Below are 15,162 nucleotides of genomic sequence, written 5' to 3'. Positions count from 1 at the left end.
ATAAATTCCTGCAAACCAATTGTGTTAGAACCTTGATAATAACCATCATAGTATAAAAGCCATTATATTATGTATTTATTTCTGGTTTTCAGTTTAAGTTCATACAAATGAGAATTCCTGCAACACATATTTAGTATCCATGGAGTGAGAGGTAAAAAAATTGTGGCATAAATTAAAAAATGACTGAGGAACAGCTAACAAAGATTGAGAATAAACAGAAGTTCTCCAAATAGAAAAGTTAACTTAGGGTAGATATTAGCACCAATAACGTACATTACTTTTATTTATGATGGGAATGATAAGGTGGATGAGTGAATGGATATATCCACTCAAGTAATAATTATTTAAGTTATTCAAACCATAAAAATTGTAAGCAGATATGAGTAAGTTTGAGTGCCTGGGCACTGGGATGATGAATTAAATTGAGAGATCATTATAATACATCTCAGAAGTAAGGTGACACTTTAACTTATGAATTAGATGGAACATCTCAAATATTTACAGGGTCAACCTGGAAATCTCAATGAGCAGCAGTAAATAAGAGTTTACATGCATTACAAAGAGGATAGAGAATACATGGAAAATGTTTAAATGGTATTAAATGAGTTAATGGTGATTTTCTCTTCAAATATTGCAGTCAGCATGATTATGTGCTCTCAAAAAGTTAACCTCTGAAACAAAAAGGTCCAGAAAATGGCAACGCAAATGACTAGAATCAAAGAACACTTACATAAGAGAATTAAAATACCAGAATTTAATTTTGAAAGATAAACTAGCAAGATGGGTGATACATGTAAAAAGAGCAAATAATATCTCAAAGAAATAGCCATCAGTATTCACCCTTTCCTATAATACAAAGATAAACTAACTTAAAATTGAAAGTAAAATTCCAAACTAACAAAATGAAATACTTTCAAAGCAACAGAATTACCATATGGGGGGAATTCACTGCCGCAGGAAGCCTTGCAGACTAATAGGTTAGCAAGATTTAAAAACTGGTTAGACATTGTATAAAATGTACAAATTTATAGCAGCACTAGCTAAATTAAAGGTTATCAATCCTCATGATTTATATTTTCCCTGATTGATGGGTGCAATATGAAGGGGGGGGGAGTTTCAGAGAAGAGTTATATATTATCGAACCAGAGAAAGGATATTGGACTAGATGGTCTACCTCAGTGTAGAAACACCTATGTATCTAACCATACGAAAAAGCTAAAAATCAAATGTTACCTTCCAGTTTTTTGAGCAAAAAAGATTTCCCACTTCCCCATTGGGCATACAGCCCTACACAGATAGGTGGCTGCATGGTTGGCTCACTGAGAATATCAGCCAAGGCACTGCTATAGAGATCATAACCCAGCATGTCTCCATCAGTTTCAGTAGGAGATAAATGTCCTGCAATGTAAATATAATACATTATGTTTTTTCATATTATATATTTCATACAATTACTTGAAATCATGACAAATTTACTTGTATAATAAGTAATTCAATGGAAGAACAAAAAAATCATTGTTTTTGTTTATATATTTTTGCTCAACTGGATTTCAATTGTAAGTGTATACACACTATAGTAAGAATATAGGATGCAGCTCATAGGAACTGTACAGTTGTCAAAACTATTAACATTTAGTATGCAAGGACTCAAACAATATCCCACAGTCACAGCAAGTTAAAGCAAATTAATTCCTCTCAAAAACAAGGACTAAATATAGCCAAAACCAAATGCAAGGGAGTCATTGTCGACACATCTCAAATAAATTATGCTTATACTCAAATAAATTGGTTAATCTCTAAGATGCCACAAGTACTCCTTTTCTTTTCACATCTCACATTAGTTTCCTGTTCAGAAACAAATGACAAAAGGTTAATTCTAACCGTATTAGAGCTCTGGAATAATGGATTTTCCTACTATATTCCTGTGAAGCTCTAATTTTCTTTACAGATCACCACCTTTCCCCATATTAAATATGCACATTTCTAAACTACACTCAATTTTCATCACACAACGGGATAAGCAGAAACATGGCCTTAGAAGATTCTTCTAATGTACCTAGTTATTTAGTCCTTTAAATCCTAGTAGGAGCTCCATTCCTTTCAAAAGCAGATATCAATACTTAAGGATAAGACAAATAATGTTCACACTTACTGGCACCAAATATCTGAGTTAAAATACTTTTCTGGTGACTACAGTCAATGTTATAAGGTGTTTCTCCTGCTTTGTTGGGTCTATAAAGCAGTCTGCCATCTTTTGGATTTCTTAAAAGCAGTTCTGCAAGTTTACGGCTTCTTCCACGAATGGCGATATGAAGCGGAGTATCTCCTTTCTGTAATTATATCAAGTGAAAAACTCTAGTAATAGCCATGGGTGTTTATTTTGAAAAGTGAGATTTTGAATGTAGTACATATTCCAAAATATTACTGTGGTGTAGTTCACTGAAACAAAATATATTTTAAAGGAATCTTAATGACATAAACCCCTCCCTGGCACATGCTCCCTAATGTAACATTGAAGAAATTCACCAAAAAGTTAACAACATGTAGGCAAGGGAGAAGGATAATAATAGAAAAAATACATTTTAAAAAATGCAGCTATCTTAAGTAGTCTCTCTCCATATTTTAAGGCCCGTGAAACCAAAAGTTGCTATTAACATCTATCTTCTAGTAACATCAAAAAAAAACAACGAGGAGTCCTGCCTCTAAGGTGCCACAAGGACGCCTTGTTGTTTTTGCTGATACAGACTAACACAGCTACCACTGTGAAACTAGTATCATCAGACACTTAAAACCCGGTTATGGTATTTTCTGCTGTATAAAACTGTGTTACACTGACAGCTTTAACTAGGAAAGCATTTTCACAGTCTTAAAGTTTCCCAAAACAACAAATCAATACCACATTAATTTTGTTATTATTATTTACCTCACAAAAATGTGTTCAGTGCTTTACTGATGTAAAATAAAACAAGCCTCTCTCCCCAAAAAGCTTGCAATGTAAATGGACAACACAAAGAGAAAGATGAAGACAGGAGTGGAAGGAAGAAGAAAATAGCAAGAAGAAATACACAGAAAAGGTTATGGGGTTATTATGGGCAGTAGAGTACGTCATGTTAGTCCTTTGACTCACTTATTTAATTATTATTAGAGTATCAATCAAAACCAAATATGAGTGCCAAACAACAACACTGATCTAAACAGAGAGAAAGGAGACAGATTTGGCCACATTATTTTGTCCACCTCATCACTATTGGTCCTCGGGTTAAGTTGTGTTATGATTCTTTGGAATTGCTTGCCCAGACTTGTACTCCTGGCAGAATTACTCAATTGGAACTTGCTTGTTTTTGAAAGTTTTATTGTATTTGTGAAATTCCTTCTTATGCATGAATGTAAAATTTAACTTTTTCTGGTATTGTATATCACTGAAGACAATACAAATTAATACTATGAGAGTATGAATGTTAATGGACAGAACCTATAAAGGTTTTATTTTCTAGTGTTTTTATCAAGCATAATCAGCTCAACTTACACATAACGTGACTGCTTGAGGAAATATGTGTGTCAACTTATGAACTGCATTTTGTCTTGTGAATTCCATTTATGACTAGGGTTGACAGGCATCTGGTTTTCGACCGGTCAAAGGGACCCTGGCGGTTCTAGTCAGCACCGCTAACTGGGCCGCTAAAAGTCCGGCTGGCGATGCAGCGGGGCTCCGAACAGCTCCCGGAAGCAACAACATGTCCTGTGGCTCCTAGGCATGGGGCAGCCAGGGGGCTCTACATGCTGCCCCTGCCCTGAGCACTGGCTCTGCAGCTCCCATTGGCTGGGATGGCGCCTGCAGATGGGAAAAGCGCGCAGAACCGCCTGGCCGTGCCTCTGTCTAGGAGCAGCCTGGAGGGACATGCCACCACTTCCGGGAGCCGCCTGAGGTAATTACCACCCGGAGCCTGCACCCCTGATCCCCTCCTGTACATCCCCTCCCCTGCCCCAGCTCGGAACCCCCCTGCACTCCAAACCCCTCAGCCCCAGTCCAGAGCCCCCTCCTGCACCGCAAACCTCTCACCCCTGGCCCCATATCAGAGTCCACACCCCCAGCTGGAGTCCTCACACCCCTCCTGCCTTGCACCAGCCGGGAGCCCCCTCCCACATTCCAACCCCTCATTTCTGGCCTACCCCGGAGCCCACACACCTAGCCCAGAGCCCCCCCCCACACTGCAACCCCCTGCCTCAACCCAGAGCCCGCTCCCATACCCAAACTCGCTCCTGGAGCTCGCACCCCAACCTCCCTCCCGCACCCCTACCCCCTGCCCCAGCTCAGAACCCCCTCCCACACTCCGAACCCCTCAGCCCCACCACCCCCCAGCGTGGAGCCCCCTCCTGTACCTCAAACTCCTCATCTGCAGCCCCACCCCAGAGCCCGCACCCCCAGCCAGAGCCCTCATCCCCCTTGCACCCCCAAACCCCTGCCTCAGCCCAGTGAAAATGGGGGGGGCAGACAGCGAGCGACAGAGGAAGGGGAGATAGAGTGAACGGCGGGGAGCCCTCGCAGCAACCCTATTTATGACTGTAACCTTCACTGTAGATCAGAGCATCCATTTTGTAGCACAGACTTGACACCAAGTGGACAGACTCTGCCTTAGACTATGTAAAAGAAGCTGACACAGAACACTCAAGGGCCATTAACATGGAAAAACTCTGAACTGCTGAACAATGTGGTATCTACCAGCAGGTCCTTTAATTTTGAATGGACTCTACACAGAAACCTGTTTGCAGGGGGAGAGGGCTATTACTACAGTGCCTAGGAGCCCAATCATAGACCAGGACCTCATTGTGCTGGGCACTGTACAAAGAGAAAACCAAGAATCCCCTGCCACAAAGAGCTTACAGTCCAAGACAAGAGGCAATAGACGGATACAGACAGACAGAGTACTAAAAGAAAACAATGAAAACTTACTGGTCAGCATCATAGGCTGTAGCCTCAGCACACCAGCAGTCCAACCATTGGTAGAACTCATGTTGCTTAAGATACCATGATGATGGCTACAGTGTAAGAACTAAAATAAATATAGGGTATAGGACGGAGAAGTCCATGGATTGCTCCCAAAAGACAGGGCTCTATCTGGCTTCAAAAAACACTCACGATTCACTACCAAACTTGTGTACAAAACTAACATGACTAGACATGTTATAAATCAGTTACCAAATATTCTTTACCTTGTCAATAGCAGAAACCTTAGCTCCTTTATCCAGCAGAAGCTCTACTATATCAATATTTCTCATCTTGGTTGCTTTTATAAGAGGTGTTTCTCCATCCTAAAAGTAAAAAATAGAAGAAAACTTATAAAAACAAATATAAAAACCTCCATACAAAATCATTCCTTTTGAGCAACCATAATTGGGAATGTTTTAAAAAACTAAATTCTTTACTTTTAAGAGAGGACACTTTTATCATTCTAGAAGCATCACAACATAAAAAAATAGTGCTTCCCAACTTTTCCCCTAAAAATGCACTTATTGTTCAAGAACAGAGTAAACTGATCAAAGGCATTCATCATAAGCAATGTAAATGCCTTTCTATAGCCACTTTATTACACAGTCCAAAGCCAGTTGCTTTCATAAACAGTCTAAAGGAGGGGTGTGGGGGGAATTCCCATAATATGGCTACCAATGCATTTGGGGAAAAAGTTAAATCGTTGCTATGTATAGTATTCTCTCTTTTCAATTCCTGTACATGCAATCACTGACTGTCAGAGCTCAAGTTTATTACTTATTAGCACAGTCTCTCCTTCTCCCTCACCACATTCACTGCCATTCACTTTACCTCAGCAACACCAGCATCACCAACAAGAGTCTCTCAGTTTCCCTCGTGAATGGCTCTTACTGAGCAGTGATTGGTTTCTACCAGCAAAAGGCATGGCTACAGAGGGTACAGAGCACTTATTATATAGCACAGAAAAATAAAGCTGAAATTAACCAGTATTGTAAGAGTGAACTGTCTGCCTTGCCAATGAAATTGGAATTTGCTGGTATGGTCTCAAATCCATTCAGGAGGAAGACAAAAAAAGAACACACCATATCTGTGGTTACAATCCCAGTCACTTACCTTTGTACACATTTCAGTATCAGGATTGCATTGCAAGATATCCCTCACCATTGTAGCATTTCCTTTTTCAACAGCCCAATATAAAGCAGTTTTGCTATCCTACAAAACAAAAACAACATTTTCGATTTACATAGCACTTTTCATCCAGCAGCATCCATTTTGTAGACCATATGGGATAATCACTATTTAAAGTAACAGCAAAATTATATCACAGTTCAGGAAAGGCAGAGGACACTGCCACATCCAACTAAAACTTCAAGGAATGTAATTCCTTTCACCACCCCACTCTCCTGCTGGTAATAGCTTATCTAAAGTGATCACTCTCCTTACACGAAAGCTTATGCTCACGAAAGCTTATGCTCAAATAAATTGGTTAATCCAAAAGATGGCATTTCCAACAACACAGCAATTCCTAACACCATACTAGGGCATTGCTTCAGTCATGACTCAGAGGGAAATTTACTACCTATGGAAAAATCAACACCATTTCTTGCAGATTGCTAGGCTTTCTCAGATAGGTTTTACAATCCAAATATAGAAAAGGCCCAAATCTTCTTCACTTGCAAGATCAGAGGTCTTTGTACTGAGTTTTTAGATAGCTATGAAAAATAAATTGTGAACATGTAGTCAGCCAAGAGCTAATGAACAATTCAGTCCATCCCTTCGCCCAGGACTGGCTTGCTGGAAGCAGTAGGCAGGGACAAATGGGGAATTCTCACACACTATGTAACATTAATGGGGGAAGAAAGGAAGCCTACAGAGAGACGAGCATGCAAGGCAATCTGATTGGATGATTCATCTCTATGAGGACTGAGTACCACCCAAGATGTAGTGCACAGGGCAATGATGGGAACTGTGCTGGCCAATGCAACAAAGCCTTCAGGCCATCCTAATTTGGTCAGACACCTTGGTGACTGTACAAGCAGATCCAAGACATGGGTTCGACTTCCTGTCCCACCCTAGGTATGTTTTTTTTTCCCCATTCACTCTCAAGTTCAAAGAAGGGCACTAGTGGGGAACTATCTGCTGGGCTTGCAAGTAGTTCATGAATTGGGAGCCAGGGAAGAGACATGAAGGCTTGCAATACAGAGTTCCATCATGTCATTTGCCATTGTATACATGTGGTAGATTTCCAGTTGTAGATATTTTTGGATTGGTATGGTGTCCAGCCAACTGGACTGTTTCTGTTGGAATTCCTCTCATGTTGATGGTTCATACATCCAATCACAAAAGTAGCTCCAGGCCTGAGGCGCAGCTCCTTTTTCTTCTCCCTGTCACAAGAGCCTCTAGTAGCAGAAGCTACTCTTTGTTTTACAGGTCTCCAAGCTCTTTCTTTGCATGTACGGAAGGCAGTAGAAGTTAGAGCCAGCACAAAGGACCAGAAGAAAATGCTTCACAGTCTACAGTACTGGAACTAGTACTAGTATAAGAGACTGGCTCTGGTGATCAGTTCAGTACCTGACTATGTTGTGCTTAGGCAGGATCAAGGGGTTCCAGATTTATGGTCAAGAAAGAATGGACCGTCTCACCACTAGAGAGTTAGCTTATAAGTACATAGTCATTTTGTTTAGTGTGCTGGCAGACCCACTGGAGAACTTTGGCCTATTTGCATGGCCTGGGGTTTAAATATTTAGCCAAAAAATACAGTCATTTTTAAATTTAGATTTAAAACTTGGTCTACAAGTCACACAATTTCCCCAAGCAGAGCTTGGGGAAAAAATCCACTTGTTTACTCCCCAAGGACAAGCAGGAAACTTTTATAGGCAATGATCATCAACTTTTACAGAATCAAAAGATTTTCTTTAAAAATAATATTCTAGCTCTTTTGCCTGAGAAGATAACCTGATAACCCTTCAACCATATATGAATCGATGTAGTGTTGTCTAAGTCTGCCAACAGACTACTGAAGTATCTCTACTGTTCATTATAATCTTAGCAAGCTACAGTACAATGAAAAATTATCTGGCTTTAGTCTGTTTTCACTGGCAGAGAATTCACACCAGAAAATCAGGCCAGCTTTGTCCCACTGTTGCTTGGAAAAGCTCTGACCTTCCCCAGAAGCTATTCAGTGAGGAAGAAGTAAAAAACAGAGACTTGGGGAAGGAGCTCAAGCAGTGGTGACCCAACCTTCCCTTTTCAATGTAGCAGCCAAGCAACTACAAGAACGTTTTCCTTTTCCATTCCAGTATCCTGAGGACATTGAAGGGCTCCAAATTTATCAGACATGTAGTAGACAAAAGCTGATATGACAAAGATGGAACTCACAAGCAGGGTCCAGTGACAGCATGCTGGAAGGAGGCCTAAAAAAACCCTCCCCCTTTCATAGCTGCTGGGGGAGACAGCTTGGCTTCTCTCTTGGTCATTGCACAGAATCATAGAATCATAGAATATCAGGCTTGGAAGGGACCTCAGGAGGTCATCTAGTCCAACCCCCTGCTCAAAACAGGACCAATCCCCAATTAAATCATCCCAGCCAGGGCTTTGTCAAGCCTGACCTTAAAAACTTCGAAGGAAGGAGATTCCTTAGGTAACGCATTCCAGTGTTTTGCCACCCTCCTACGGAAAAAGTTTTTCCTAATATCCAATCTAAACCTCCCCCACTGCAACTTCCTGTCCTCTTCTACCACTGAGAATAGTCTAGAACCATCCTCTTTGGAACCACCTCTCAGGTAGTTGAAAGCAGCTATCAAATCCCCCCTCATTCTTCTCTTCTGCAGGCTAAACAATCCCAGTTCCCTCAGCCTCTCCTCATAACTCATGTGTTCCAGACACCTAATCATTTTTGTTCCCCTTTGCTGGACACTCTCCAATTTCTCCACATCCTTCTTGTAGTGTGGGGCCCAAAACTGGACACAGTACTCCAGATGAGGCCTCACCAATGTCAAATAGAGGGGAACGATCACGTCCCTCGATCTGTTGGCTATGCCCCTACTTATACATCCCAAAATGCCATTGGCCTTCTTGGCAACAAGGGCACACTGTTGACTCATATCCAGCTTCTCGTCCACTGTCACCCCTAGGTCCTTTTCTGCAGAACCGCTGCCGAGCCATTCGGTCCCTAGTCTGTAGCACTGCATTGGCTTCTTCCGTCCTAAGTGCAGGACCCTGCACTTATCCTTGTTGAACCTCCTCAGATTTCTTTTGGCCCAATCCTCCAATTTGTCTAGGTCCCTCTGTATCCTATCCCTACCTGCCACCATACCTACCACTCCTCCTAGTTTAGTATCATCCACAGACACTGAGGCACCAAATCTATTTTTTTTGTGGCTAGTAAGTTTAGTGTTCTAGCAAGTAGTGCATGGGTGCTTTACTACACACCAACATACAGGTGGTGGGGAAAGGTTAAAGGAGTAGAAGGAACGATTGGATGTGACAAGCTTGAAAACAGAAATACAGTATTGGGAGAGAGGCTTTAGAGGGAGAAGAAAGAAGAGGAAGAAGACATGGAAGAAGATATTAAAAGTGAGTAGAAGCACAGTGTGGAAGAAAAAACTAACAGTAATTGATAATAATGCAGAGTATTAAAAGAAAAAAAAAAGTGGAGTTAAGCCAGGAAGGGAAAGAAGTTCTAACAAAAACAAGAAAGATGTTTTGAGTAGGCCCGGCCAAATAGTACTGACAATAATATATTTAATATAATTTATTCAGCAAATATGTAATGGGAATACTGGTAAAATGCATCAAATATATTCAATAAATATTTTTTCTGTTAGGTAATTAAAAGTAAAAAGTTGGTTGACAACATATTTTTATTAAATACAGCATATAAGATGTATTCCTTCAAGAGCAAGAGCAAGAGCAGTGTCAGAAGAGATTTTTTTTCTTCATACTAGTTGTCCTCTGGCTGGTAAGACTATGGACAAATTTTTCAAGTTGTATTTTTCAGGGAACTGTACAATTCTCAATTTCCCATTCCACCATAAAAAAAAACCAAAACACCGCCATTGTACTTACCTGACCTCTAATGTCTATGTCAGCATATTTATGTAGCAGGGCCCTCACAATTTCAACATGACCTCCTCTAACAGCCCCTATCAACACAGTGTCTCCACTCTGAAAATAAATTAAATGATAGAAAACAGGAGCAATAGGTTAATCTTCCCTCATTTGATTAAAATGATTTACCAAAAAGAAAACATAATATTTTGCCTGAAAATCACATTAGGTGACAAATTATAGCCTATGAACATATAAATCATGTCAATTTTTACTAAATCTTTATATAATGAAATTCAGATTATATATTAGTAGTTTACACTGGTTAAGTATACTCAGAGAGTAGAAAAAGATTCCATTTTTCAACAAGTATTTTTATTGCAAAGAGGTCAGACATTAAGCGTTTGAAGTAAAACCTAATCATGTGCAAGATTACAATTTGAGGAACCAAATCTTAAAATAAAGCAAGCATAGAAAGAACAAGAAAGAATAAATATGGGGAAAGATAAATTTTTCTTGCTTAATTCTGTGTTAATTCATAGGTGTTCATACAGAAAAGTCATTTTGAAGTCCTTCAGGAATTTGTGCTTTTTCTTCATAGAGCAATGGGTTTTTTTTTATACTGAGGTCTTCTGTTTTGATAAATAAATGCTGTGCACAAGGGGCTGATTCTGATCTCAGTTACTCCAACATAAAAAAGAAGACGTAACTTCGCAGAAGTCATTGGAATTATATGAGTGTACAATCTGAAGAGTAAGGCCTAAAATCCAATATAAATTTTATTTAACACCTCTCAATTCACATAATTTGTAATTGTTATAATATACAAAAACTGAAGCCATGAACTGATATGACATGTCTAATTTTTTTCCACAGTGAAACAGAGAAAATAAATGCCATCAGTAAATGAACAAGTATCTAAAACATAATCACCATTTTGTATAAGCAGTCTAAGGGCGTGAATTTCAGTAACATCCCCTCCTTTAGTATTTAGTAGCAAAATACTAAACTTAAATGCTGCAAGTCAAAATCGGTGCTAGTGCTCCCACTATTCACTATTTTAAATCCCTCTGTGTAAAACTGTTTTCATTTGCAGTGACAACCAGAATCAAAATAGTATTATTCTATCTCAAAATTTTCTTTTTTTCTTTTCTTTTTGTCACAGTAATTTGTACCAAAAAGAAAAGGGGGGATAGGGGATGGGAGAGCATATAATAAAATTAAGTATCCTTTGGAACTGTGAAATAATTACTCAACCAATACCATACCTCAAATTGGGACCCAAATCAGAAAATTTAAGAATGAGGAATTCCAATCCACACCAATTAGAAGTCACTAAATATCTGGCTCCTAACAGAAGGTGAGAGTATTAAGTATTTTAACCTTTGTTTCTGTAAGACCAATAATTTTTCATGCCACATACGCCATCAGACACACACTGCAGTTTAGTGCAAAACTGTTTAGGAGACACATGAAGTGGATATTTAAGTGTGGAAACCATTAGTGGCAAAAAAAAATTATTTTTTTTTTACTTTTTGAACTCTGGCAGCAACCATTGAGAGTTTTTGTCACTGAGCCAAAGGTATTATGTGTTAGTATTTAGCAGAACAAGATATTAGCTGTTTAATAGTATAGATCAATGCCTACTAATTCTGTCAAGCTCAAAGATATCAGACCTTACAATAACCTCATTCTGATTACTATCTTCCCCCACCTCCTGCAGCTGCCGCCAAATGACTTTCAATATGATTTAAGCCTCTGCTATTAAAAAAACACTAGAGCAGTGGAGTCACAAGAGGTAGTAGCATAGATATAATTCATTACGATCATTACTGCTGCTGTAAAATGATTCCTAGCATTTTTATGCATCAGTTTTACCTATATACTTTCAAACTGAGCCAATGTCCTTTGTTTTAGAACTAGAAAAGAATGCTTAACACTTTGATTTCCAATCATAACAGCTTGTGAAATATTAGCTGCTAAACTTCTATCACTACTGAAGAGAGAAAAAGCAAGATGTCAATCCAGAATGACTCTACCTTGTAACTTGACAGTGCTAGAAACACTTTAGAAACTATTAAAACTGCCTCCAGACCCATTACATTTTTCTAAGCACCTGCTGTGTCAGGAAAAAAAAGATTGATCTCTGTTAAAAGTGAAAAAGGCATTGAAAATTAAAAGAAAGTGACTTTCTGGTAAACAATATTTATTTAATTAATATTAATGCTAGAAGGGACAACCCTGATCCCTTATTCTTATTTCCTGAATAACAAAGAACATAGAATATCAACCAGTAATTGCAGCAAGGGAGGGTATTATTCTTCACCACCCAAAAAATGAATCCTGAGTTCAATATACTATGGTTGATCTACAGCATATCTTTTGGAAGGACATCAAAAAACAAAAAGGAGCATCTGTTAAGAAACTCAAGTGGATAGTCCCACAGTGTATTGCACTGCTGTGTTAACCCAGGCCCTGAATGGATTTCATGACTCTTACAAACCAAGGGAGCTGGAAAAAGGCATGCTGACGAGGTGACATTAGTCCACCTATACATTAGTGGCAACTGGTAATGCCAGAAGAATGTTAGACTTTCTTTAGCTCTATACAAATAACATTTCTTTTTCCTATCAAGCACGTTGCCCATGGCTGATTTAAAATGGTAACACAAAAGTCTGCCACCTAGTTGCAGAAAATTAAAAAATAAATATGAAAATACATAGTATATATATGAGTTAATAACACCACTATACACTACATAAAGTTATGCAGGCTAATATATCAGGCATATGTTTGACACCAAGTTTATCATCAGAGCACTTACTAACCCTATCAGGAATGTTCACATAAGTTCCTGCATCAAGTAGATCCTGAACAATTTCAGTATGCCCTTCCTTCGATGCAATCATCAAAGCTGTATTTCCATCTTTATCTGTTAAATTTACATTTGGGTTCCTTTTCAGAATTTCCTTTACTGAGTCAGTGTAACCACCTTTTACTGCCACAATAAGTGCAGTCATAGAGTTCTAAAAAAAAAAAGAAGAAATTATTACACCCTAAATAAGAAATACAAATAATTACAATACCTGAACACTGCAAGCTATCTAAAGAAGAATGAAAGATTTCTCATGAAAGTATCAAATACTTTCTCAAGCATTCAAATGTTAGCACAGATATTTATTAAATGTACCATATATGGCAGTATGTACTTTATAAAGTTTAAAAATAAACAGGCACTATCTCAAAGAGCTTTCTAAATGCAAGTGTGAAATCCTAAAGCAATTTATCATAACTTCTGAAAAAAATATGAACTGTACAATCTTTCTGCATTATTATGAAAATCATATCAGTGCACTAAATATGCCAATTCCACTTCAGAAAAATAAATTAGAACCACTTTTTTTATTTGTTTACCCCAGAACAAACTGTTTTTTTATTGCACACTTTGAAGTGAGAATATTACCCTCCACTGTCCCTCCTCCAACCATCTGAAGAGTTATCTAGAATGAAATGCTAATGAGATAGCAAAGTTTTCACCAGCAACTAGACTAATACCCTTACATTAAGTAGTATGTTTCTTCTTGAGCAGTCTCACTAATTTCAATAGGATTATTTAAAGAGTATTTGAAGTACTTTTCAGAGTAAGAATATCACAATTTAAATGTGAGTGATATGAAATGTTTAAATTATAAGAAGAATGCTGAAACATTTTTTGGGGGGGTAACTTTTTTTGTAGGGGTTACTCGCAGCACCCACTTTAACCTGTATAATTAGAGCAATTTAAATATTCATTTTCATCAAAAATCCATGTGTTGTGAAGCCAAATAGAATTCCTGTTTTACTAGTTCAGGGCTTGACTATTATTTCAGTACCCATGCATCAACATACAGTGTATACTGAGAAAGTGCACTACTACACTCAAACTCAACATTTGTCTTCATCAAAGCACACATTGTTTCTGAATTCAGGATGCAATTCATTTACATGAATTCTTGGGAACAGTCAGCTTATTCTATCACATTAGGCCTCAATCCTGTAAAGAGAACTGCTCAGGTGTAGGGGTTTGCCTGCATGTTTCCTTTGCAGGACTAAAGATGACAAAGACTGCTGCCATATGTATTTAATGTAAGTACTGTGTGTTCTTACGGAATTTTTATTGAACATTTTATGCAGAGAGGTCACCTTTCTAAATGAACTAATTACATTATTTTCAATTCAAATATCGAACACTCTTCAATAACTATTTTAAAATAAAAACAGCCTTTCAGTTATAAGACAAAATAGGCAATTAAAGCAATAAGTTTTAAACATTATCTGGAAAACATGAAGAGCCACACCAACTTTTATATATGATTTATTATTCAAATAGCAACATGTGATAGGTGCTTGGCCTACCAAGATTCTGCTTATCATTGAGTTTTGACACAGTAGTTAAATCTCTAAAAATAGCAACTGACAATCTATTAAGTTGTGACTCCTAAAACATAGCACAGACGTTCCTTTTCATTGTATAAATCCAAAGAAATTAAGTGTGCCATTATTTTCCACTACTTCTGTAATGTATATGTTAAATTTAAAATTCATCGTTTAAAAATTATATAGCAATGTCACAGCTGAGAGTACAAAATCCATAGTCATAAAAAGCTCTCTGATAGTTTGATTTCTTGTATGTCTTTTTGATTAGATCTTAAAAAATAACCTGCACACAGATCAAGGCCAATAAATTGCTTTTTCTTCATTGCTTTGTTTTATTTTTGCACACCAGAAATGTCAATCTGTTTATGCTAGAAACAAGAGATGTGGACACATCTTACCATGGAAAACAAAATTAGTTACTTACAGCCCCTTCTTGGTCAACATCAGCACCCATCTGCAGCAAGTATTTCACACATTCCAAATGACCCTTCCTAGCAGCCCAAATCAATGGTGTGGTTCCATACTATAAACAAAATCAATCACAAAACTTATTAATATGTTCTTTCAAATTGAGTTACTGTATTTAATGTCAAGAATGGACTAGTGTCCTATACTGTCTAGTAGAGTGTGCTCGGCACTATAAAATACACAAAAATAAAGACAGGCCTTGCCTTTCCCAATTATTTTACAGTATAAAAAAAGATACACCC

At 38.1% G+C, this 15,162-nt stretch overlaps 1 protein-coding gene across 7 annotated transcripts in view; it reads right to left on the bottom strand.

Moving 5' to 3' along the window:
* The window catches only part of KIDINS220 (kinase D interacting substrate 220), a 158,712-nt gene that overhangs the window by 110,197 nt on the left and 33,353 nt on the right, over positions 1 to 15,162 (bottom strand). For all 7 annotated transcript variants that reach the window (XM_073336072.2, XM_073336073.2, XM_073336074.2 and 4 more), the window contains exons 7-13: positions 14,877 to 14,975; positions 12,865 to 13,062; positions 10,055 to 10,153; positions 6,101 to 6,199; positions 5,212 to 5,310; positions 2,153 to 2,330; positions 1,234 to 1,398 (exon numbers count right to left, since the gene is read on the bottom strand). In XM_073336072.2, the coding sequence (XP_073192173.1) occupies positions 1,234 to 1,398; positions 2,153 to 2,330; positions 5,212 to 5,310; positions 6,101 to 6,199; positions 10,055 to 10,153; positions 12,865 to 13,062; positions 14,877 to 14,975 (937 nt within the window). The remainder of the gene's footprint in view (positions 1 to 1,233; positions 1,399 to 2,152; positions 2,331 to 5,211; positions 5,311 to 6,100; positions 6,200 to 10,054; positions 10,154 to 12,864; positions 13,063 to 14,876; positions 14,976 to 15,162) is intronic.

The sequence above is a fragment of the Lepidochelys kempii genome, chromosome 3 (genome assembly GCF_965140285.1).
Source record: "Lepidochelys kempii isolate rLepKem1 chromosome 3, rLepKem1.hap1, whole genome shotgun sequence".
Lineage (NCBI taxonomy): Eukaryota > Metazoa > Chordata > Testudines > Cheloniidae > Lepidochelys > Lepidochelys kempii.
The sequence above is the reverse complement of the archived record's forward strand: the minus strand, read 5'-3'. Positions and strand labels throughout refer to the sequence as shown.